Source organism: Solea solea, chromosome 12 (genome assembly GCF_958295425.1).
Source record: "Solea solea chromosome 12, fSolSol10.1, whole genome shotgun sequence".
NCBI classification, from domain to species: domain Eukaryota; kingdom Metazoa; phylum Chordata; class Actinopteri; order Pleuronectiformes; family Soleidae; genus Solea; species Solea solea.
The window spans coordinates 12125871-12149019 of NC_081145.1; the positions used below are offsets into that span (position 1 = coordinate 12125871).

Sequence of the window (23149 nt, forward strand, 5' to 3'; positions counted from 1 at the left end):
TGATGTATTATTTATGTTCAACTTGATTTTGGACATTGTGATGCAATGTGTACTGAAGTAATGAAGGTTTTGATCAAGGCCGTGCTTCATAAAAGTGTAATCTTTAAAATCTGAAATGTTAAAATAGAGTTGGGCCACCATTTAAATGTCAGTTTTTGATATTTATAGATACATTTTGCATCATAAATGTATTTTTATTGTGAACTATATATGTTGTTTCACATTAAAGGAAATACATTTATAATGAAATTATGTGAAATATTGTCTCAAATGTCATTATTGCAATATCATGATGGGATAATTTTAAGCTCATATCACACACCCCTACTGAACAGTTGTTCTTTCACACCTATTTGGACTTCTTTTCACTTGACCACATTAGACGCTCATTTGGACCCCAGGTCATTTGAGTTTGAGACTCTAGTATTAAAAGCTCTGAGTTTATGTCTGAACTTGAAGCTCAGTCATGAACAGTGATGAGTTCCTTTACGAGCTCATAAAACATTGTCCACCCCAACTGCTCTCCCCATTTACATTGGGTAAGCAATAATCAGAAGTGCTCCGGTATGTTCGCAGCAACATTTTAGTACTAAAATAGGAAACACTTTTTAGGTCCTTCAACCTTGTACTGCCTAATGTCTTACATTATATCAGTACATAAAAGGAGCAGAATATTAGACAACACAACATGTAATATAAACCTCATGAGGATCAATTGCACATAAAAAAACATTTCTTTTAACCTGACAATGTCAAAGACTCATTGAGACAGCAACGGTAAGACATTCACTTTTTGCTTTTACTGTTATGTATGTATGTATGTTATGTTATGATAAACTGAAAGTGTAATTAATTGGGAATGATATCATTAAATATCGCTGGCATTTAGAGGTCTGCATTAGAATCATATATTTGCAGGGTATCACACTATTCACTATGAAACATCCATTCAGCATACGTCTGTTTCACGTCTGTGACTCTCGTGATATCTTCAGCCGAGTGCCTCCACTCCCTGTGATGAATAGACTCCAATCCATCAGCATGTCAGTGCTGAGTGCTACAGTAAAGCCTCTGAATACTAATCCATGGACAACTGGAATCATGCACAGTGGTCATAAAGAAACTAGATACAGGACAACATGGCAATAGATACAGCAATACCAGGATAATGTGGGTATCAATTCATCTAAGTTAAGCTAAAATCATAACCAAAAATACAATTTTATTTATTCATGTGGGGCACTTTTTTGCAGAGCAGCTTGACATTGACATACACAAACAATGTCGTAGCGACTGTAGGAAGGAACCACAGAGGGGGAGAGAAATTACTTAATTCCAAAAAGTGCAGCTGTAAGCTCCATAGCATTATTGTGAGACTTGATCAAATACACAGTTAAAGGTGACATAGACCGGAAGCTCCAATTAACGCTGCGTTTGTGTGTGTATCTGCGTCATTACCTCGTTTATGAAACCCTAAAGTTTCAGAACAAACAATTCAGCCACTGCTGAGAAAATAGTGTTGTATTGTTTTCCTGGGCTCTGCGAAGCGGATCGACACTTCCTTAATTTGATGTCGTCATCAGAAATCCTCACCACCGTAGCGCCTCCCGGTGCGGGCACTAGTCCGGGCACATCCGGTTGCGTACATTCAACCGCAGAAGAAGAAGAAGAACTAGTCTCGTTGTAGCTGCTGAGATGCAGAGCATCCACCGTGCCAGAGGGGGAGCTGTGTATCTGAGCGCTGGCCTATCTATTACGTCACTTCCAGGTACCTGGCCAATCACAGGACAGTTGTAAAGCTCTCGTTGGCTGGCCAATCACAGCAACTGTTTGGTCTGAAACAGCGCGGCTGACGAGAGCGTCAGTGAGGAGATATTTTGATCGGCTCGTTTGCAGCGATTAGGAGGTTTTTAATCATGAAAACAAGTTAATATATGTAAGTAGACCTCCATAACTAACATATATGTGTGATACAAGCATTCGATGTCACCTTTAAATTTACTAAAGGTGCTTCTACGTGTATGTTCATTGCATTGACATAAACATTCAGGACTAAAGTATATAAGATATTCCTTCAGCGCTGCGACATTTGCTGTTTTCGTCCATGATGACGAGGTTATGTTTTTTTTTCTGTTTGTCTATTTGAGAGCAGCATAATTCAAACAGGAAAGGATGGATTTGGATGAGACTTTCTGTGGATAATGACCTGCAAGAAAGAAAAGATTAGATTTGCTGGTGACTGAATATGGATCCTGGTGCAGGAGTGCCGTGACTTTGTAGGAAACTTGTTTGTTTTCCCATTACATTTGTGTCTAGCTCTGATGAAGTATTTCATTTAGAACTGTAAAGCATTTACTGCGGGTGTATTTGGCCTGTGTTTTCCTCAGGACACTGTATGCAGTTTCATAAAGTATTACATAATGTGACAGCAAGGAGGCAGGCTTGATAAGGCGAGCAGTGCCAGCTGGTGACAGAGATGGGCAGAATAAACATGCATCACCCAGGAAAGAAAAAATAACGAAGAGCAATTATAAAGTTTTCTTCCAGTGTTTCGTCATTTCAGTGTACGTTGACTCAGCTCTACAGAACGCTTGCCTTACAGTTTCGGCACAGCCTTGACTCTCATGCGTCACCACTGCCGTCATAATCACAGACATATCATGATCAGCAGCATTGTAGATTGACGTCGCCTCCATATTGTGAGTGGATGCCTCATTCATGATGTGATGTACATGAAAACTCATTATGAAATACTTGAAATTACATTTTTCAAATCATATAGTAGTTAGCTGAATATATAGACTACAGTTGATTTTTTTGGATGTTGTTTGCTTTGGTCAAAGCTATTATTGTTTTATCTGGTGCATGTTGTGCTGTTTCATAAAGCGTATTTTATTTTATTTTAATTCATTTTTATTTATTAAATACTGTATATATTTACTTCTATGTTTTTAATATTCGGTACTTATTGTGTATCTCTTAATCTGGTATGGAGCAACTGTGTGACCACACAATTTCCTTTGGGATAAATAAAGTATTCTGATTCTGATTGTACACTACAACAGCGTCTTCAAACACCTTCTATCAACAAGGTTTGTCCCGAGTCTTTGTGCTGTTCTGAATTTACTGTATGAGAAACTGAGATGGGTGGAAGAAGAGAGAGAAGAATGTGTGACTGAATGTTATTCTATAGTATAAAATTATTGTCAATATTTTGCAGTCAAGGAGTTTATTTCAATGCAGAAAAAAAGACTGTCTGACTATAATCCTTTTGTCTGTTATTGGCATTTATCATAATCTGTTGAATGTAAACGTTTGTTTTAAATGTTGGTGTTTTTTTTATTGATAAAACCCAGTCAGGGGTTAATGTTAGTATCATTAAAATCTATATTTCATGGAGATGATTTGCCATAAAAGTGTCATGAATCATGTTTCATTTCAAAATAAATTAACTTCACTTTTTCAGAACATGATCTTTTCTGGCAGAGCACCAGGAATTTGGATGTCAAACAACCATGATGTTTGAATGAAATGAAGTTTCAGCAACTGCTAGAGCCTCCTCTACCAATATCCCAGCTCTGCGGGACAGAAATCCACTGGACACATGTGGACAGGAGCTCATAGGTGGAACCTAAAAGTTTGTTCACAGGTGAGCACCTTTTTTTTAACATAACCTTTTTCCTCAGAGATCATTTATTGATTGTCTTGACAAGAGGGTATGGAAAAGGGGCTGAACCCGAAGATGACAAACTACAAGTGGTCTCCTTGTGTTTTGTTTGGGGAGTGAGTTTGAAGTAAGTGTTTTCTGAATCCCTGAAAAATCTTGTTTTTGCTGAACTCTTGAATTTGATTTATTTGTCTGTTCATTCAGTGAATTCCACATGCTGAAAAAGACATTCATTTAACAACAGACACCTGTTGGGTTACTTGTTGGACACTTACTCCATATTGTTTTATTGTAGGACGTGATCTCTCCCTTGTTAATATTCATTCATTGAGGTTTTGGGAACAGCCACTTTGTGTCTTGTGATTTGTTTTTGTTTTTTCAAATAAAGAGCACTATTTAAATGTGATGTGACAAATGATTACATTATATAGTATATACATTTAGTTTACAAGTCTCAAAACAATGATTGCTTGAAATGGACAAAACTGATTCTCCTTCCTCCCCCGTTTTTACATGTGATGTGTTAGCAAATTAAAACTATTACATTATCAATTTGGACTGTTCACATGTATTTAAATCTGAAACATTTTAGATGACTATGTTTTACATGTTATTGAGTAATGTAGACAATCCCAAATGTCTCTAAGTTGAAGTGTGGGCAACTTAGACATAATAGTTTGCGACAACGTTTTATTTTGAAAAACGGATGTTGTTAATTCCGCACAACAGTTGTCATTTACCATATCCGCTACGATGTGGGAACACTCCTAATGTAGTGTTTGATGGTTTGACTCGGGAGAAACGACAGCTTTACCGCACCCACTTTGTTGTTTATAATATTATTAGCGTGCTGAGCTCGTGCTGTGGCCGTTGTGAACAAGTACAGGTCTACGTTTCTGTGTGTCGGTCAGAGTTTCTTCCAAGGGCATCATCAGTGAGCGACACGGTGCGGCAGTGATGCGCACAGTTGACGGCAGGACACATCCAGTGTGAGGGAGCGGGGTTTGTGCTCGAGGTTCCCGGTTTTCACAGCTTTTCTCGGTGAAAATCGCCTGCTTTGCTTCCAGCTCCCTGACTGCTGCTGCTTCACCTGCTTTAGGATGCGACGACGTCATGAGTTGATGGCGCCTGCTGCTGCTGACAGATGTTGCTGTGCTGCAGTTGCACGGGCATAAATTCTGCGCATGTACTGCCGCTCGCTGTGTTCTGCTCATTCTGTGCATTTTATTTTATTTTCTAAAAAAAAAATCCACAACCTGTTCTAAATGATAAGTCCTCGCGCTGTGCTCGGACACATCGCAACATTCATCTAATTTTCGGTGTTGCATAAAATGCTACCTGGATCTGCCGCATCAATGCTACCGTCTGCAGAAGCTGCGAAATTGTACCAGACCAATTACGTCCGCAACTCCCGCGTCATCGGACTTTTATGGGCCATCTTCACGATCCTGTTCGGCATCGTTAACGTGACCATCTTCTCGCAGCCCTACTGGATCGGGGATGGCGTGGACACGCCGCAGGCCGGATACTTCGGTCTGTTCCACTATTGCATCGGAGACGGAATCTCCAGAGAGCTGGCCTGTCAGGGCAGCTTCACCGAGTTCGCCGCCATCCCCTCCACTGCCTTCAAGGCCGCCTCCTTCTTCATCGGAATGTCCATGATGCTCGTTGTATCCTGCATCGGCTGCTTCAGCCTCTTCTTCCTCCTCAGCACGTCCACCGTCTACAAGATCTGTGGCTGGATGCAAGCGGCATCAGGCAAGTGTCTTTGGGTGCTAACAGGGTAAAACATAGACATAGTTTTTAACCCAGTGCTTAAAGTTATTATTTTTTTGGTCCCAGTGATAACATATTGCACAGATGAAATGATTGTGGGGACTGTTTTGTTCTGTACACTGCAGTTCCCTTGATGTCACACTGCGCTGGGATACTGATGTGGATTTGAATTGGACTGATCACATGATTTGATAAATGAAAAGCAGCAGGACTGTGCTGTCCATGGTTCTGAAGTTTGGCTGAGGCCATGGCACGCTGGGGGCACTGTTCCGGTCACTCTCAGCACCCTTTCAGCACCATGGACAGCACAGTGTGTTCAGTACTGTTTCTCAGCGCAATGGCTGTTAACCTTTATTTTCTTGATTTTCCAAAGCACTTAACAGGTTTGTTGGTTAAAAAACCCAAAACAAATGTACCTCCCGTTAGCATGTCTCTAACTGCTTGGAAATTTAAGGTTTCTGTAGCTTCAGAATAGGCCACCATCTTGTGTCACCATTCATTTTCATGTTGTGAAGTAGGAGCTCACTCAGCGACTCTGCCCTCATGCATAAACCAACACAGATTGAGGCAACGTCAGAAAGAAAGGAGGAGAAGAGTGGGGAGTTGTGAAAGTGTTTACATCCTTTCTGGTATAGAAAGGCAACCATAGGTGGAAAAGGGGGAGAGCAGTTCCTCATTTGTTGCACTCTGTAGCTTCACCAGTAGATGTCACTAATTCTTACACACTGTTCCTTTAAATCAGTGTTTCTCTATCTATTTATTTACTTGTGAAATAAAAAATAATCTTAAATAAGATTATTATAAATGTGGTGACCAGATAGATTCAGGCTCTCCCTTGTGGAAAATAAATCACTAGGACTGTATGTTGGCAGCCACCCAGCATTCATTCATGTGACATATTAACAGTTTTCTTCATTCATGATCTCTAAAATGGCAATTTACCATGACAAATGTATTGTGGTGAGCTTTACCGTGTCGTTCCCATCTGCAGTCAAACTCACAGACAGAATACAAAGCAGCATGATTTGTCTTCTTCCTGTTCGTGTAGATTACTGTACGTATCTGCAACTTGTCCTCAGCCAACAGGTCTTTGTTTGCTCCTACTCGTGTTGACAGTGTAGTGGGTGTTTAAATGTCACAGAGGTCAGTGGCTAGCTGCTGGCAGCGTTTCATTGCTGTAATGGAGGGCTAATGTCGTCCAGTGTGAGAGGAGTTCTCCATCATTTGAGAAGAGGTGAAATGCTGCCAAAGATTGGTCAGCTCAGCTGCGGCACTGGTCAAAGCAGCTGGCTTCCTGTTCACCACAAACAAACACAAACAAGGGGTATTATTTGGAACCGTTCCAGCTCAGTGTGTAATGTTGGGTTGAATTATTGCACCGCGCCTGTGTAATGATGAGACTGCTGGGCTTTTGCGCTTCTGCAGCTGAGAGATGAGAGCCAAGAGGTGAGACCCTCACCATGACAGGCTGACACTGAGCTCCCTAATGAGCAAACCTGGCTGCTTAGCACTGTCCAACACCAGTACACTTAGGTGAAGGTTAGAGTCACACTGTCTTCACTCACTGGCCCTGTGGAGCTCAGGTGGCCCACTAGCATCAGTAATGGACCTCTTACTGTCCACTGGTGTTTTGATGAGGAGATACAAATCATCAATATGATGGTGATGAATGGCAAAGTGTGTGTGTGTGTGTGTGTATGTGTGTACATGTCTTTAGTAGGCTGTGTGGACCAATTTAACAGGCTTTTTGGGGCTTAAGTCTTTGTTTAAGGAGAAATGGGTTAATGTTAGGGTAAGCATTATGTTTATGATGTGAAGTAGGGCTGCACAATATATTTAAAATGTATTGTCATGGATATATTGCAGTAAAATTCATACATATCACTCAAAATACTGTTTGACTAGACTGAGAGCAGAAGTCAGCATTTGTGAGCAACAGTATGGTTTCATGCCTAGAAAGAGTACTACAGATGCAGTATTTGCTTTAAGAATGCTGGTAGAGAAATACAGAGAAGGTCAGAGGGAGCTGCATTGTGCCTTTGTAGATCTGGAAAAAGCCTATGACAGGGTGGTACTGTATGAGGAAGTCTGGAGTGGCAGAGAAGTATGTTAGACTGGTGCAGGACATATGCCAACTGTGAGACAGCGGTGAGGTTAGACAGGAATCTCCATAGACTATGATGTTTGCAGATGACATTGTGATCTTTGGTGAGAGCAGAGACCAGGTGGAGGAAAAGCTCGATAGGTGGAGATATGCTCTAGAAAGGAGAGGAATGAAGGTTAGTCGCAGTAAGACAGAATATATGTGTGTGAACGAGAGGAACCCAAGTGGAACCATGAGGGCTACAGGGAGTGGAGATAAAGAAGGTGGAGGATTTTAAGTATTTAGGGTCAACAGTCCAGAGCAGTGGAGATTGTGGAAAAGAGGTGAAGAAACGTGTTCAAGCTGGTTGGAATAGGTGGAGAAAAGTGTCAGGGTGTGATAAAAGAGTATCAGTGACGCTGTATGGTCTGGAGACAGTGGCACTGAGGAAAAGACAGGAAGCAGAGCTGGAGGTAGCAGAGATGAAGATGTTGAGGTTCTCTTTGGGAGTGACGAAGATGGATAGGATCAGGAATGAGTCAATCAGAGGAACAGCACATGTTAGATGTTTTGGAGATAAGGTCAGAGAGGCCAGAATGAGATGGTTTGGTCATGTACAGAGGAGGGATAGTGAGTATATTGGTAGAAGGATGCTGGGGTTGGAACTGCCAGGCAGGAGGTCTAGAGGAAGACCAAAGAAAAGGTTTATGGATGTAGTGAAAGAGGACATGAAGTTAGTTGGTGTGAGAGAGATGGATACAGAGAACAGGGTGAGATGGAGGAGGTTGATTCACTGTGGCGACCCCTGAAGGGAGCAGTTGAAAGGAAAAGAAGAAGAAGAAGACTCAAAATACTGTTTGAATTGGGATCAACGTAGATTGTTGCTCGTTTTAGTTTTGTTTGGCCAAGAAGTTACAATAAAGGTAGATCATTTCCCCCATATGTCCTCATAAAGTTGTATAATTTACACTTCTTCAATCCCCACCACCACCATCATACCCCAACTTCTTGGTGTGCAGAGAAATGTTAAGGAAACTGTTGCAGTGATTGACTGAAGTTTAATTTTAAAATGTTTACAGATTACATTTATTTAACATTGAATTTGTTTTCATGTTTTTATTTCAAGAAGTCAGGTAGTGAAGGGTGTTTTTGTTTGGAGTTGCAGAGATGTTTCTCAATGACTGCATAGGCCATTCACTGTTTGGGTCTACACTGGCAGCAAACCCAAAGCAGATAGACACGAAGACCATACAATTTGGGTTTGTTCATATATTACGAGTCATATTGACGTTACGGTATTATCACATGTTTTCCTAATATCACGCATCCCTGGAGAGCCCTTTTTTCCTTTATTCAGTGTTTTCCTTTTGGTCGTTTTCAGTTGGTGTGTCAGATCTCATATCAATAAATCAAACTCACATTAGGATTCACACAGTGGGTCAGCCATAGCTTGCCGTCCACTGGTCCAAGGACATGAATGACACAGTCAGTATTCAGAGAACTGTTGTTTACTCTGTGGTAGCAACCGCTCTCTGTGCTTCTACAATCTAAGTCTACGCCTTGTAACTTCATTTGGCTGTGGTGCTTCGTTGGTATGACAGGTGAAAAACACGTAACACAGTGAGTGAAAGAGTTTATTTTATATGACACAAAAACTCGGCACATTTTCCAGCAGCTTTCACAAATCCCCTCGGGCTGAGGTCGGGAGGCTGTGGATAAACATGTAGTAGCATGTATTAAATTCAGGCCATTGCACACAGCTCCTATCTAGTGAATTGTTAGTGAGAGCACATGCACATCGCACGCCATTTTCTAGGAAGAGAGTTTTCTGAGGCTCAGGTGAAAATGTTGAATGTTTAATGAGAAGACAAACAACCAGGACACATTACAAGCCTTACTGTCGACTATGGCCAAACAAAGTTGAGCACAGTGGTGCCCTAGTTGAACATGTATCCTTCTCACCGATGCTATTTTTGTCTGTGCATCTGCTCAAGTCCATGGCATGCAGATCTAAGTGTGTGTTCATTTCCGCTGAGTTGAGCACAGCAAGATGCATGTTGCAAAAGCAAGCCCATTTACATGTTACCTTCACGCCAATTAACCCCCTGTGCAGCTCGACATGTTTCACTCAGTAATTTCATCTATCACCTTGTCGCCCACTCCTCTTCTCTTTATCTTCCCTCTACGTTTCACGGCCTTGTGTCAGTGAGTCCTGCACATAATGTTCTGTCCAATTCTTTCTCTGTGTGTTTTCCGTTCTGTCAGGGCTGTTCAGCTGGGGTTCGTACACCAATTAACGAGGAAGGCTGTGAGGTCGGATAATTACTTCACAGTCATACACAGTGGTCTACACACTGTTATGTAGACTTCCAGTGCTTCTCTATGGTAGACTGTCTCTTCTCAAGGTGTGAGTCATACTGTACTTAGATAAGCTGGATATAAGCCTGTGAAGTCAGCAGGAAAATAATGTGCAGACTGGGGTTGACCTGTTTGGAAGGCTGTAGTCTGTTTAAAAAGGATTGCATTTTTTGGGGTCAGAATTGTATTCTTCACCATACTTGTTTATTTTATTTATCGGTCTGTTCTTGTCATGTGAGATTCAGTGTGTCCTATACATAATATAAAGAAATAAATTGCTTGTTGAAAATAATAATATAATTATTATATATATTATAATAATAATTTAGAAATAATGTCTGCTACTTATTTGATGTCTTTGATACTTAGCCCAACACTACAGGCCAGGGTTATCTTTTCAGAATGTCCAAGCATCTGTGTTTATTATACAGTAGTTTTTGCTGTGACATTAGCACAACATTCTGCCATGCTTCATTTTGTATTATCATATTATGTTGGCAACCACTAAATCACAGGAACATCCATCCATCTTCCACCACTTTATCCTCCATGTGAGGGTCGGGGGGTGTGCTGGTGTCAATCCCAGCTGTCATAGGGCAAAAGGTGGGGTACACTCTGGACAGATCGCCAGTCCCTCGTAGAGACAAACAACCATCCACTCTCACACTCACACCTACAGTGTCCACTTTACCTAATCTCCAAAACTGCATTTTTTGGACTGTGAAAGGAAACTGGCAAACCTGGAGAAAACCCACACACACCTGGGGGAGAACATGCAAACTTCATGCAGAAAGGCTCTTGTACTGACCGGGTCGCAAACCTGTGTGTCACAGGAACACACATGTAATACTCCTGGTGTTGTACATGCTGCTCCACTCACACACTAATATTATAGTGGTATTAGTCAGTTTAACTTGGCTTTTTTGAAATGACAAAGAATGTGCACACATCCTTGTGCACGTCTTTCGCGGTAAAAACCTCAACAATCACATCGGCAACATGATGTTTTCACATCACACAGCGAGGGACAATCACTCACCTCTTCTCTTCCTGTATTTTCAAATCACTCCCACATTAACACACTGAGACTCCTTGTATTTGCATTTTAAGAAATGCATGTTGAACCATGTAATTATAGTTAGCGGGAGGCACGGGGGGAACCATCATGCATGCAGTGCTCCCTCCTGAGCATGGAAGGATCTACATGCGTGCGCTGAATGTGTTTTTAATTACACACCATGGGCAGGTTGTTCCAGTGCAGAATAATCTTCACGTGCCTGGCCGTGTGCTGTTTTATAATGTGCGTTTGTCGATACAAGGCTTAGCTGCAAATGCAGAAAAAAAAGTTGCTATAATTTTAGACTCCTGAGATCATCATGTTTTCAAACACCACATCACAAACGGATCGGAGTGAGTAATTAGCCCACACGTTGAGTTTTGGTGAAACGCCGTGGAATACAAACTCAAAATTCAAGCCAAGTCTTCGTCATGACTCTATTGTGTGTTTGGTGTCCCTGTAGCCCTGCAGAGTGTGAACTATAGATTAGCTGGAGTTAATCTTTGTGATCTCAGTAGTGGCCCGACCACAGCAGGCTGCTGATTTTCTGCACAGATGGACGGACAGAAAGGACACTGTGTCCCTTGACCGATTTTCCTGCAGTTGTGTCACTGATGTTCATATGAGACATGGGCACAGATGAGCACACCTTGACAATGTATGTGATTTAATTACTGCCAGGTATAAAATATACATATTTGCACTTGTTTGGTGCCACTTCATTAAGTGTCTCTCTGTGTTTTCAAGTTTAGCTGTGTTTTTTGTGTTTGGTGACATGGAGAACGATGGAGGAAAGGCGGAAGCACAGCAGCTACGCTAGTAAAGCGAGATGGTAGTAAACGAGTTGTCCTTTTAAAAGCTGGGATGATTTATAAAGGATAAACTGACTGAACCCCAAAAATGAGCAGAAATCCAGATTATTTTCGGAAAAAATGAGGAACTCATTCATTTACAAAAATAAACAAAACCAAGCCTAAGGAGAAAAACACAACCTAAGGGGGCAGAAGCAATTAGAAAAGCGTTGAAGGAACACAATTACAAGATACAACAGTCTCTGTGATTCACGGATTAGAGTTGTTACCACACGGAGAAAAACATCCAGAAACCAGAGTCTGAATAGCAGACGTAAACGAGGAGATAAGTTGCAGGTGAGTGGCTCAGAAGCTCCGCCCCACAGAACCAGCCAGCCTCAAACAAAAAGCAGAACACAGGAACACAGGAAAACAGGAAACCAAGAACAACAACAAAATAAACAAAATAAAAGATGGGAACTGACCCCAGGACACAAGCAGTGTTTTTGTGATAGATATTATAAACTGGAGCGCTAAGATTCTATATACAAAATAAACAATCCTCACTTATGTTGAATAATGAATCAATTTTAAATCAAAATTTCAATTAAGAAAAAAGTAATTGTTAGGCTGCTATATTCTATTATTTTTTTTTTATTGTTCAACATTCTATGCCATCATGTACTAAAGTATCTTTATTGTCACCATACAACCAAAATTGAAAGAGAACATGTAAACTCCACATAGAAGGGTCCCAGACCGGGAATTGGACCCAGCATCTTCTTGCTGTGAGACAATGGTTTGAACCACCACATGAATGAGCCGTAATAAATGATGATAACATTTTAGAACTTCCAGTCGCAACAGTTTTATATAACTGTATTGTTTTTTTTTTACATTTTTAGTTTTAAATGTCATTTTTTTCACATTCTGGTGATTCAGATCTGCTAAAGTGCTGTAATGAAAAGGTTTTTCATAAGTAATTCCTTTTAATGCCTTTTTTTGATCCGAGCTGTTGTTGTTCGTCCTCTTTTGTCGGTCTGTATCCATTATGACACCTTGTACCAATTGGTATAATTTCACTTATTTTGTTGCTGTTGCCACTTTTACTCAGTACTTCAATGATTCCTATTCTTTTCTCACCACTGCACATACACTTGTATATTATAATTTACTAACTATAGGGGTTCGTGTTGAGCCCTGTAACATTATTATATAAGAACATAATGGTTGAACATATTTTACTGCATCATCATTGGTTGGTGGTCACTGCAGTCTATTACTGATGTTAGCTGTTGACAGAGAGCGAGAGAGAGAGAGAGAGAGCACAGTGGGCTCCTGTGTTTCTGGAGTAACCGTATTTTCACAAAGAATTTAAAGGTCTCCTTTGATCCCTGCTGCCCTTGTCAGTCTTTATCCTCTGTTGAGGTACTGGTTGCATCTGGATCTGTTACATAAGCTCTCCACCCGAGCCTGATTCCCCCCCTCCCCCCTGCTCTGCTCACAGTGCACTGCACTCCCCTTCCTCTTCCACTGCAGTGCCAACTCTGCCTTAAAACCTAAGATGCAAGACGAATAGGTTTCCGTCACTTAAATATGGCCAGTTTGTAATTTCATAGCACAAAGATGTCCTCTTTTTCTCATCTTCTTCCATAGTGACAGAGATTATAACACTATCAGCAGTTTTCTAGAACCAACATTGTTCTTGTAATTATAATTATTTGTTCTTTTAAACCTGGACCATGAAGCAGACGTAAGCTGTGCCACATTTTCACAGTTTATTTAGTATTCTTGAGGAACTCTTTCCCTTCACATCCACGCGTGGAGCTGGGGAGTGCGAAGAAGAGTTTGAATCGTATGAGTCATGTTTTGATTTGGTCCTTGCAACTTGCTTGTGACTCATCAGAACACCCAGTCACATCATCATGCTGTGTGTGCCCCAGCAGTGCCAGTGCCATCTCTTTGCCTCAGGATTCACACTGAGAACAGCAGCGTAGACGACGAGCATCAGGGACGAACCACGTCACATTATTGGCCAATGAAGAACAAGCCGACTGTCGTTTTGTTTCTGTTTGGATGAGATTAAAAATGTTCCTTTTTCTCATGTTGTCAGGAACTCCCATTAGTGGCCTTATTTAGGATTGGATCATAAACAGGAGTTCATGGGAAGTCTTACTGAGACAAACACTGTTTCCACAACGTCTGTGCTGATTTTATTTTACTTATAGTTTTTCCCTTAAATGCCACTCAGTGGAGTCGCTGGAATCACTAAGATCCAGTCGCTTATTATACACAAAATGGGGCAGGTTTGCTAGTATTTATTTATTATTTATGTTTGTGTAAGGAGTTAATATAGATATACTGTATTCATCGTAATATGGTGGAGTTTGGCTGCTTTGTTCGTCTCAACTATTTAAATGAGAAGAAGCGAAAAGTGGATCGGAACATTTTATATTCCTTTTCATGTCTGCTGATGCGTAAGAGATTGAAAGAGCATGAAATATACAAAACCCTATATTTCCATCAGCCACCCAATGCAAGCAGCGATGTACTGGCTCAGTCAAGACAGAATCTGACAATCATGCACGCTGCATTGACTGGGTTACTTTAAAGCAGGGGTGTCAAACCACATACACACATACAGAGCAGTCTGATCTCAAGTGGGCCGGACGAGTAAAATAATAGCATAATCACGTATAAACAACAAGAACTCCAACTTTTTCCTTTGTGATACATGTAATGAAACATATTATGAAAAACCTGAAGATGTTATGCTTTAGTCACAGGTGTCTGGAACTAAATATTCTAGTATTGTATGTCAAGATCTAGAAATGATTTTACAACACATTTATGTTGTATTGCTGAAACTAAAGTGGGAGCTAATAAAAATGCAACCCCAGGGGACAGATTAGTAATTACTGTACGGATAACTACATAATTGTAGTTTATTATCTTCAATGTAGTGTTAACACTTACTTCTACAGATGTAAGGGTTCAGGGATGAACAGGCGGACACTCAGGTGATCTGGAAGAGTCTGAGCGTTTATTTCTCTCAACAGACTTGGAACACAACACATCGTAGTGACTAATGCTAACGCTGCCCGCACTTCACACACACATACACAGCACGGCTCGCGCTCTCTCCCTCTCTCCCTCTCTCCCTCTCTCCCTCTCCCTGCACATACACATGCCCGGCTCTTAAAGGGGCCGCAGCATTCTTACAACAGTAGAATTACACAAATTCATCTTGCGGGCCAGATTGGACCTTCTAGAGGGCCGGTTCTGTCCCGCGGGCCATATGTTTGACCCCCCTGATTCAGTTCATTCATCCACTGTCATCCTACAGTCTGCCGTCCTGCCCTCACACATTCCTATGACGGTGTTTGCACCAATTCTGCTCTACCTACACCTCTTACATAAGCCACTCTTAGCCAACAGGCAACTCTCAGCCCAGTTTCTCCACTCACATGCCGCCACCGTTTCCCCAGGAAGACAGACGCGAACAAAGAGGTGTATATAGAGACGACAGGATGGAGTAAATGCTGAGAATAGCTTCACCGAGGGCATATGGCATATGGCAGCCAGGGCTCATGACGTGGGTGTCGGGCTTGGTACTTGGCTGGCGGTCACACACAGGGCTGAGGTATGGCACCCTGCTCAGGCCTGTCTCGCACCACATCTCCCTTCTCTCTCTCGCCCTCTGCCTCATGATCTGTCTGTCCTCCCTCTGCACCTGTCTGCTGCCCCCCTCCTGCTTCTCCAGAGGCGATGGGGAGGAGGGTGAAGCAGAAAGAGAAGGCTAAGGCCCTCAGTTAATATCTCGTCTCGGCTGCGACTGACAGCTGCACTCTGTCAGGTGTGCTGCTATTTCTGTGCTGATGATTTGGAGCTCAGCGTTTATGACTGCAGAGAGAAGTTCTGCTCCAGCGCAGTGCAAATGGTCCATGTCAGCAGATATCAACGGATAATGAGAGAGGATATTTTTCAGTGAACACATGAACTCCCATATATTTATTGTTAATGGGCATTCACTCACTATTATTGTGTCGTATTTATAACGCACTCTAGTATAAATGAGCTATGTGAGTTTATTTGAAGTGCTTTTTAATGTTTAGGATTTAACAGCTACGTGATTGTTCCTCAGTGAAATGAACACCATGCATCGACATGGCAATAAGTGGGTTACAGACTTTGTAGAATGTTTTTATTTATCATTATCATGACTGGTTTCCTTTCTTTAAAGATTCATTGACATGGTGAAGTTGCATGTTGCAGCTGAATATCCCTCACCTCAACGGTGTTACTGTACGCGGCCTTCATCAAAACTCTAAGTGAAGTCTGTCCACTGTGAGCTGTTGTGAAAACATAGTTTTTCGAATTTGAATGTAAACGACTCATTCTGGGGTGATGAAAGACAACAATTCATACAAAAAGCATCATTATTTTATCTTCAATTTCTGCCAAATGAAAATAATTTCACCTAAATTTCACACATTGGACCATGAAACAAACTTTTTGATCGATTGTCAGTAGTAATATGAAAATAATATATTGACACTAGCATTTCAGTCAGTGTTCTATTATTGTCCTTTTTTCCATATTTGGCATACTATAAATGTATGTATTACTTTATGACTTGTAGATAATGCGTGTGAACTGTTCACACGAAGGCTGTTTCCTCCTGTTGAGTATGCAAACATAGTGGTTTTATTTTCCTCTGTGCATTTCTTGAGGCGTCTCGTCGTGTAAGTGGATGATGCATTGTGCTGAAACAAATGTCCTGACCTGCATTGTATTAAGGGGGAGACTCCAGACTGGGACGCGCTCCTGCAGAGACAGCCTTTGCAGTGGATAATGTTCAGCAGTGACTGCGACAGATACTTTACTTCTTCTATCGCTCGTTTCCCTTTGGTCTCTCTGCCCCGATGCTATCAGCAATTTTTAGTGAATTCCTCTTCTATTCATCTTTTTTTCCTGCACCCGCGCTCCCGCCTCTGTGAGCTTCTTCTCCTCTTCTCCTCCTCCTGGGTCTCCATGTAATATTCATGATGGTGAGCCAAAGGCAAAGAAAGCACCCGAAAGCATCTGGAAGGGGGAAAAAACAACACAATTTCAAATGTTAATTGATTCTATTGGGCTCTCTTTGTTCAGTAAAGCTTGTTAATAGAAACTTAAATCTCAAAAATCTTTATATACAGCTATAAGAAAATACAATTGGACATTTGACAGGCACTTATAGTCTAATATTTATATATATATATATAAATATATGTTGCGTGAAAAAATGGTGCAATCTCGAAAACCTGGGCTTTAACTATAACGCCAACATTAAAGGTTTCTGTTGCTTAATTACGTGGCGTTGGATCACTCGGTAAAGAGAGAGTTTTCTTTGGTCTAGCTCATGGATTATTCTCTTTCATCTGTTGGCCTGAGTCTGATCAAGCACCTGAGATATTGCTTTCTGAAATACTGCGGGCATCATAAATTTATCATGACAGTTGGAGCCACGGTAGAAGGTAGAAGAGGAGTCCTGGGGATGTTCTGCTCTGTTTGGTATGCAGTCTGTCTGCCGCAGCTATTGCACTGTAATTTCTGTATATATGTGTCAGGACTATTAAACACTGCAGCTGTACTGTAACAAACTGCAGTGTGTGTGTGTGTGTGTGTGTCTGGGCCCTACAACTTTAAAGGGCCTTTTCAGGGTTTAGGGTTGGGGTTAAAATTGGGTTTATGTTAAGGATAGGCTAAGTGTTAAGGTAAGGCAATTAGTTGTGATGGTTAACCCTTTAACACCTGAGCCTCAAAAAGGGCCAGAACATGTCCTGGCAGCAAGTGCTTTTACCCATTCTTTCAGAATAGCGTTCAATATCTAGCAGTTAGTTACAGTTTACTGCATATTAAAATTAACAATTTAACACTGTAGTTGTACATAGACACCAGATTTTGCATGTTAAATTTGAAATTTGAACGGTATTAAACACATTTAAAATAACCTTTGTTTGAGGTTTTTGTCTCAACGTCCAACAACTACTACGTACAGGTGTATTTCTAACCTCTCTGGTGACCCCGATAGAACAAACTGTCACATAATTACGGTAATGCAAAATGTGCTTGATACACTTGGTGTTAAAGGTTAGGGTAAAAGGGGGCTAAGGAATGCATAAGTCCTCACTGAGATATAAAAAACTGTTTTGACAGTGCTGTGTGCACATGATCCAAAACGTGGTGTTGGTGTTCAGCTTGGGTTTAGATGTGGTGACTGTGAAAGTGAAATTGTATCATTTATATCATTTTCATGTACACTGTAGTCTGTGACACTGTCATCTTTTTTCCACTTTTGTCCGTTTTATACTCGTGTCTGTTCAGTGTGTCCGTTCTTGAAAAACTAATTATGTGGTAAATAAAAACTCAAATAATGTTCAAAACCCTGTATCCCAACAAAAAACACATACACAAACAAGCAATTGCTTAAGGGTTAGAGAAGTGGGTGTGTTTCTATTGCCGTGTTTTATTATTAATGTGCAATGCGCTCTAGAAATGTGTGCAGTCAGCTTTCTGTTTCCAGGTCTGCTGGCATTCGTGCTGCAGCATTATCTCCGAGGAAAACCTCATCCACGCTGAAGATGAGACATTTTACCCATTGGGGCTTGAAAGTCTCTCGTTTTCCTTAATTAAATTCTGCTGCAGCATCACCTCAGAGAAGAATCTCTCTCAGTGTGGGGATGAGAGGGATCTAAACTGGAGATGAAAGAGATTTTCCACTTTGGGCAAAATGTGAGAATAAGAATGAAGATGCAAGTTAAAATGCAAGGATGAATGAGGGGGAGGGAAATCCTGGCATTTCACATGACCAGCTGTATCTTCAATCTTCATGCTTTTGCCCACTTGTCTGGCCGTGACTGTCTGCTGGTTTCACAGACACATTATTCACGGTGTCTGGACATTTGGTTCTCACCCAAATATGAAAAAAATGACGGACAAAACAGAAAAACAGTCAAATATACAGAGATGAGAAAGCGAGGGTGGAGCTTGAAGGAATAAGGAACATTATCCTTGTCCTTCCCATCCCCGCAAAGCCTCATTATCCATGACCTCCTTTATTATTGTGATCTTTTCCTCCAGTGCTCATTTTTGTTCTGCCTATACCCTTTCATCCTCCTTAATCTGCTCATCTCTCTATTTCATCCGCTCTCCTCACTAATTTAGCCACTCTGCTTTGACTCATTCTTTCCCTTCTCTCCCTCCCACTAGGTGCCTCTCTGGTGCTGGGCTGTATGATCTACCCTGACGGCTGGGACAGTGAGGAGGTGCGGCGGATGTGCGGCGATAAGACAGACAAATACAGCCTGGGAGCCTGCTCAGTGCGCTGGGCCTACATCTTGGCTATTATGGGCATCCTCGATGCTCTCATCCTCTCTTTCCTGGCCTTCGTCCTGGGGAACAGACAGGACGGGCTCATGTCAGAAGAGCTGCTGGCTGAAAGCAAGGGTGGGTGAGAAAGTTCTGTCTGAGCAGATAAGTCACACGCTGAAAGTGTCATTTAGTTTTAGGACGGCGTCTTGTTATTAACCCTTTAACACCTAAGACTCAAAATGTCCATCTGGACCTTTATTTTGCTCATTTTAACCATAAAAGAGCCAGAAAATGTCCTTCAATATCTGGCAGTTATTTACATTTTATTGCATGTAAACTAAAGAACATATTATTGAGAAAAAACACTGTAGTTGTACATTGTCTCAATGTCCAAAAACAGGAAACTATGTACAGGCGTATTTCTAACCATCTCCTCTCTGGTGACCAAGGTGAAATTACCGTAATAACTTAATTACTAAATTAAATTAATTTACTTGTCTTTTAATCTGGGTGGAAGGTACCAAACAAATTTCTCCGTAAGTGCTCGCTCAGTACAATTTGTGCTATAGCGGGCTGGCAAAAGCTTTAAGGAGAGCACTTTAAAACTTAAGCGCCAGGATCGGAAAGTGCAACTCGACTCAATGTGTTGAACACAGGAGCAGAGCGATGAGTAGATTGAGAAGGTTGAATGCAAACATTCTTTGACAGAATGAATGAATCGACACTGAGATTGTTGAGCTCTCTAGCTCCGTCAGCACTCAGTGAGTCTGAATCCTTGTGAATGAGTCTCTTGGCAGACACAGAAATGTGTGGACAAGGAGGCTGATCTGAAAATAGGCCCGATCTGGTAGTTTAAGGATGTGAGTAGTGTTCCAAACACCTACAGAACAGCAAAAAGGGTTTATGTGGATTTTAATTCAGTAAAGAATCACAGCCAGTGCACTAACTTGTTTATATGACAAATGAAAACCAAAGTTTTTTGATGTGATAAACTTCGGATCCATGTCGATAAAGAGTAACCAACTTTTCTGAGCGGAAATTCTGTGGGGAAAAAACAAACACGCTTAGTTTAAAGAGAATGAACAGTCCAACCAAGCCTATTCAAGTATTTCAAGGCTATTTCCCTGTTAGGGCAAGGAAAGAAAGAAGCCCAACATATCACACAGGGAGCCAGTGTGAAGAGGCCAGAACAGGAGTGATCATACTCTTGTTTTATTTTTGTCAAAAGGCAAACAGCAGCATTTTGGAAAACCTGTAAGCGTTGGAGAGTCGCTAATCAAGACCAACGTAAAGGGATTTACAGTAGTCGAGTTGAGACGTAACGAAGGTGTGAATTTACAAAAACAACACAGTTGCACAAAATGCTGTACAATAACATTCAAATGACATAAAACACAGGAAGAAATAGATTACAAAACATATATATATGTATGTATATATATATATGTATATATATATATATATATATATATATATATATATAAAATAAGTGAAAAACACAACGTCTCACATTCACAGGGCTATAGAAACGGAGAAAACCACAGTTCTGCACAACGTGTCTAGATGAACAGAGAAGCTTCTGTTAAATGACAAATGACAACCCAAGACAGCAGAGTTAGGTCATTAAAAACATTTAAGAAGGCTGTTTCTGTGCTGTGGTGCATACTTTACCACACATGATCACATCATTGTGTTATATAAAAACGATGTACACATGAAAATGACAAGGGTGAATGAGGATTCAAATGAATATACCTCCTAGTTTACTGTGTTAAAGGTTTTAACTGTGCTTATATAAGGAGTTCTGGATCACTAGCTCAGATATATAACCAGCAAGATGTTTTGAAATAACCTGTGTCTACATATGTGTCCCAGTGGGAAATGGGATTAGTATGTTCATGGCATGCAGCCTGTAATAGATTCAGAAAGATCTGCTGTGGAGATTCTAGGAGAAAGAATGAGAATTAAGGAGGGACTTATTAAATGTGCACAGGGTGACTGATGATTCCTCAGTTTGTTGTCACACCTATTAAAAATATACTGTATTGATACATATGGTGCCACATCTAATCAACTGTGGGTGTAGCTGTGAATATCCTCTATCTTATTATAGTATTTATAATATGACTATAGCTATCAGCACAGATAGATGAGTATTTTTATTGTTGGAAAAATATCTAAAATTTGGATTGTCTTTTTTGCCTGATCCTATTGATCAAGCTATGGTGGAAGAGATACACACACGCTCTAATTTCTCATCCCCAACCCCTGTGACCTTCAAGTGACAAACATCAGATCAAATCAAAAGTCAGGATGAATGATCTGTACACAATGTTATGGAAGAAAAATAAATGAATCATTCATTCTTTGTGAAGCTCAGTGATGTACCAGGCCTTAGTTTCAGGTCTCCAGAGACGCTGTCTTTCATGAAAATTCATTACAGCTACAATATTTCTTTGCTTATTAGTTCATCCATGATGCCATCTACTGGTGTTTGCGAGCAGCACAGCCAGCCACTGTGGACGATGCATGTGTAAACATGAAACCCTATTAACAGCATGACCTTGAGAGGCATGTTGCAGCATCATTTATGACCGTTCTCTGTTCTGCTTTCTTTTCACAGAGGGAGGCAACGCCTAATTCAATCTGTACAGTGAGTAAGAACAGAACATACTATACAGCTCAGAAATCCCACTCTGACGATTGAAATATTTGTTTGATTGATTTTACGACAATATTCTCTCTTTTTGTTGTTCCCTCAGGTCCCTGATTCTCCATGTGTCTGTTTTCATACTAGTCCCTTGACATCAGCATAGAGGGAGGAGGCAGTCCAGGTCTGTGGAGGAGAGGAAAAGTATTCAACCAGCCAGCCTGCCTTTTACATCTACCTGCCAAAAAAAACAAAAAACCCAGTGTAACACTACTGATGAATCCATTCTGCTCACAGTTCCCACGTCATTCCCAGCAGTTAGATGGAGCCCAGTCTTTTATCCCATAGTGTCCATGGAGCTAAGACTTGCACAACATCGCATAGACAATAGCAGGGGTAGAGACTGTTATTCTTATTGAGATGTGTACGTGAACTTCCCACTGCCGACTGGAGAAGGCACAAGGTTGACACCTGCAGTACGAGCACAGCCACACAAACACATTAAACACGAAAGGCACCTCCCTCTTATCCACTAGAGCGACTCTGTATACTGCATACATAACATTCAATACCAACGCCACACATTAACCAGTTGTAATAACAAATATTAGTATATGTTAACACATTAGGCGTGTGTATCAATGTCAGAATGTGTCATGTTTTCCTTTGTGAAAAGAAGAAACGGCTCAGTTCCAGATAACGCTGGGTTACTGTAAATCTATTGTGTTTCATATGTAAGGTTTGACAACGACATGACTCTTCTCTCATATGCTCCTTTGTTCATCCCCATTTACTAGAAAATACGATATTTAAGACTGTTTTATAAAAAGATTATCACCAAAAAGAGAGAGGAAAAAAAAGTATTTACAAAGTATGTACAGTGAATATTAACAATGTTTTAGAACTTTTAACAAAACCCATCCAATGCCCTGCTATCTAACTTTGCACAGAGCTTCAGTTTGAGGAAATAAAATAAAAAAATCTGATATTTTATAGTCTGTACACTGTGACAGGGCTATTAGGACTCTCTGCTGCAGGACTTGTAGTTGCTGTGTGAGTGTGCTTCTTTGTGTATGTGTGTGTGGAGGGAGGGAGGGAGGGAGGGGCGTGTGAGTGCATGCAGCGGGAATGTGTCGTGTGCAACAGATTGTTGAGCTGGTGAACCAATATTCCAGCCTCACACACAATTGTGCTGTTGTGTAGCTAAATCCCTCTCTGTCTTTCTCATGTCCTGTTTCTCTCTTTGGCCTGTTTTTGTTCTGTTTTTTTCGCTTGGTTTTGTTGGGACATACAGGGTAACACACTGGAGCTGGAGGATTGTATAAATTGACAGATGTGCCTGAGGACTGAACTCTGGAGATAACGGATCAGTAAGGCCTGTCCCAGCCTCACCTGTGGATATATTCTTATGTAC

The 23149-nt window shown here is 41.0% G+C and overlaps 1 protein-coding gene across 1 annotated transcript; it reads left to right on the top strand.

Annotated features, from left to right (window-relative positions):
- The first annotated feature begins 4409 nt into the window (after positions 1-4409).
- On the top strand, positions 4410-22721 carry LOC131470672 (LHFPL tetraspan subfamily member 3 protein-like). Its single transcript, XM_058646644.1, has 4 exons — positions 4410-5425; positions 18984-19220; positions 21709-21738; positions 21848-22721. Exons 1-3 carry the CDS (start codon positions 4999-5001, stop codon positions 21723-21725), a joined length of 681 nt encoding a protein of 226 aa, XP_058502627.1. The 5' UTR covers positions 4410-4998; the 3' UTR covers positions 21726-21738; positions 21848-22721.
- The last annotated feature ends 428 nt before the right edge of the window (positions 22722-23149 follow it).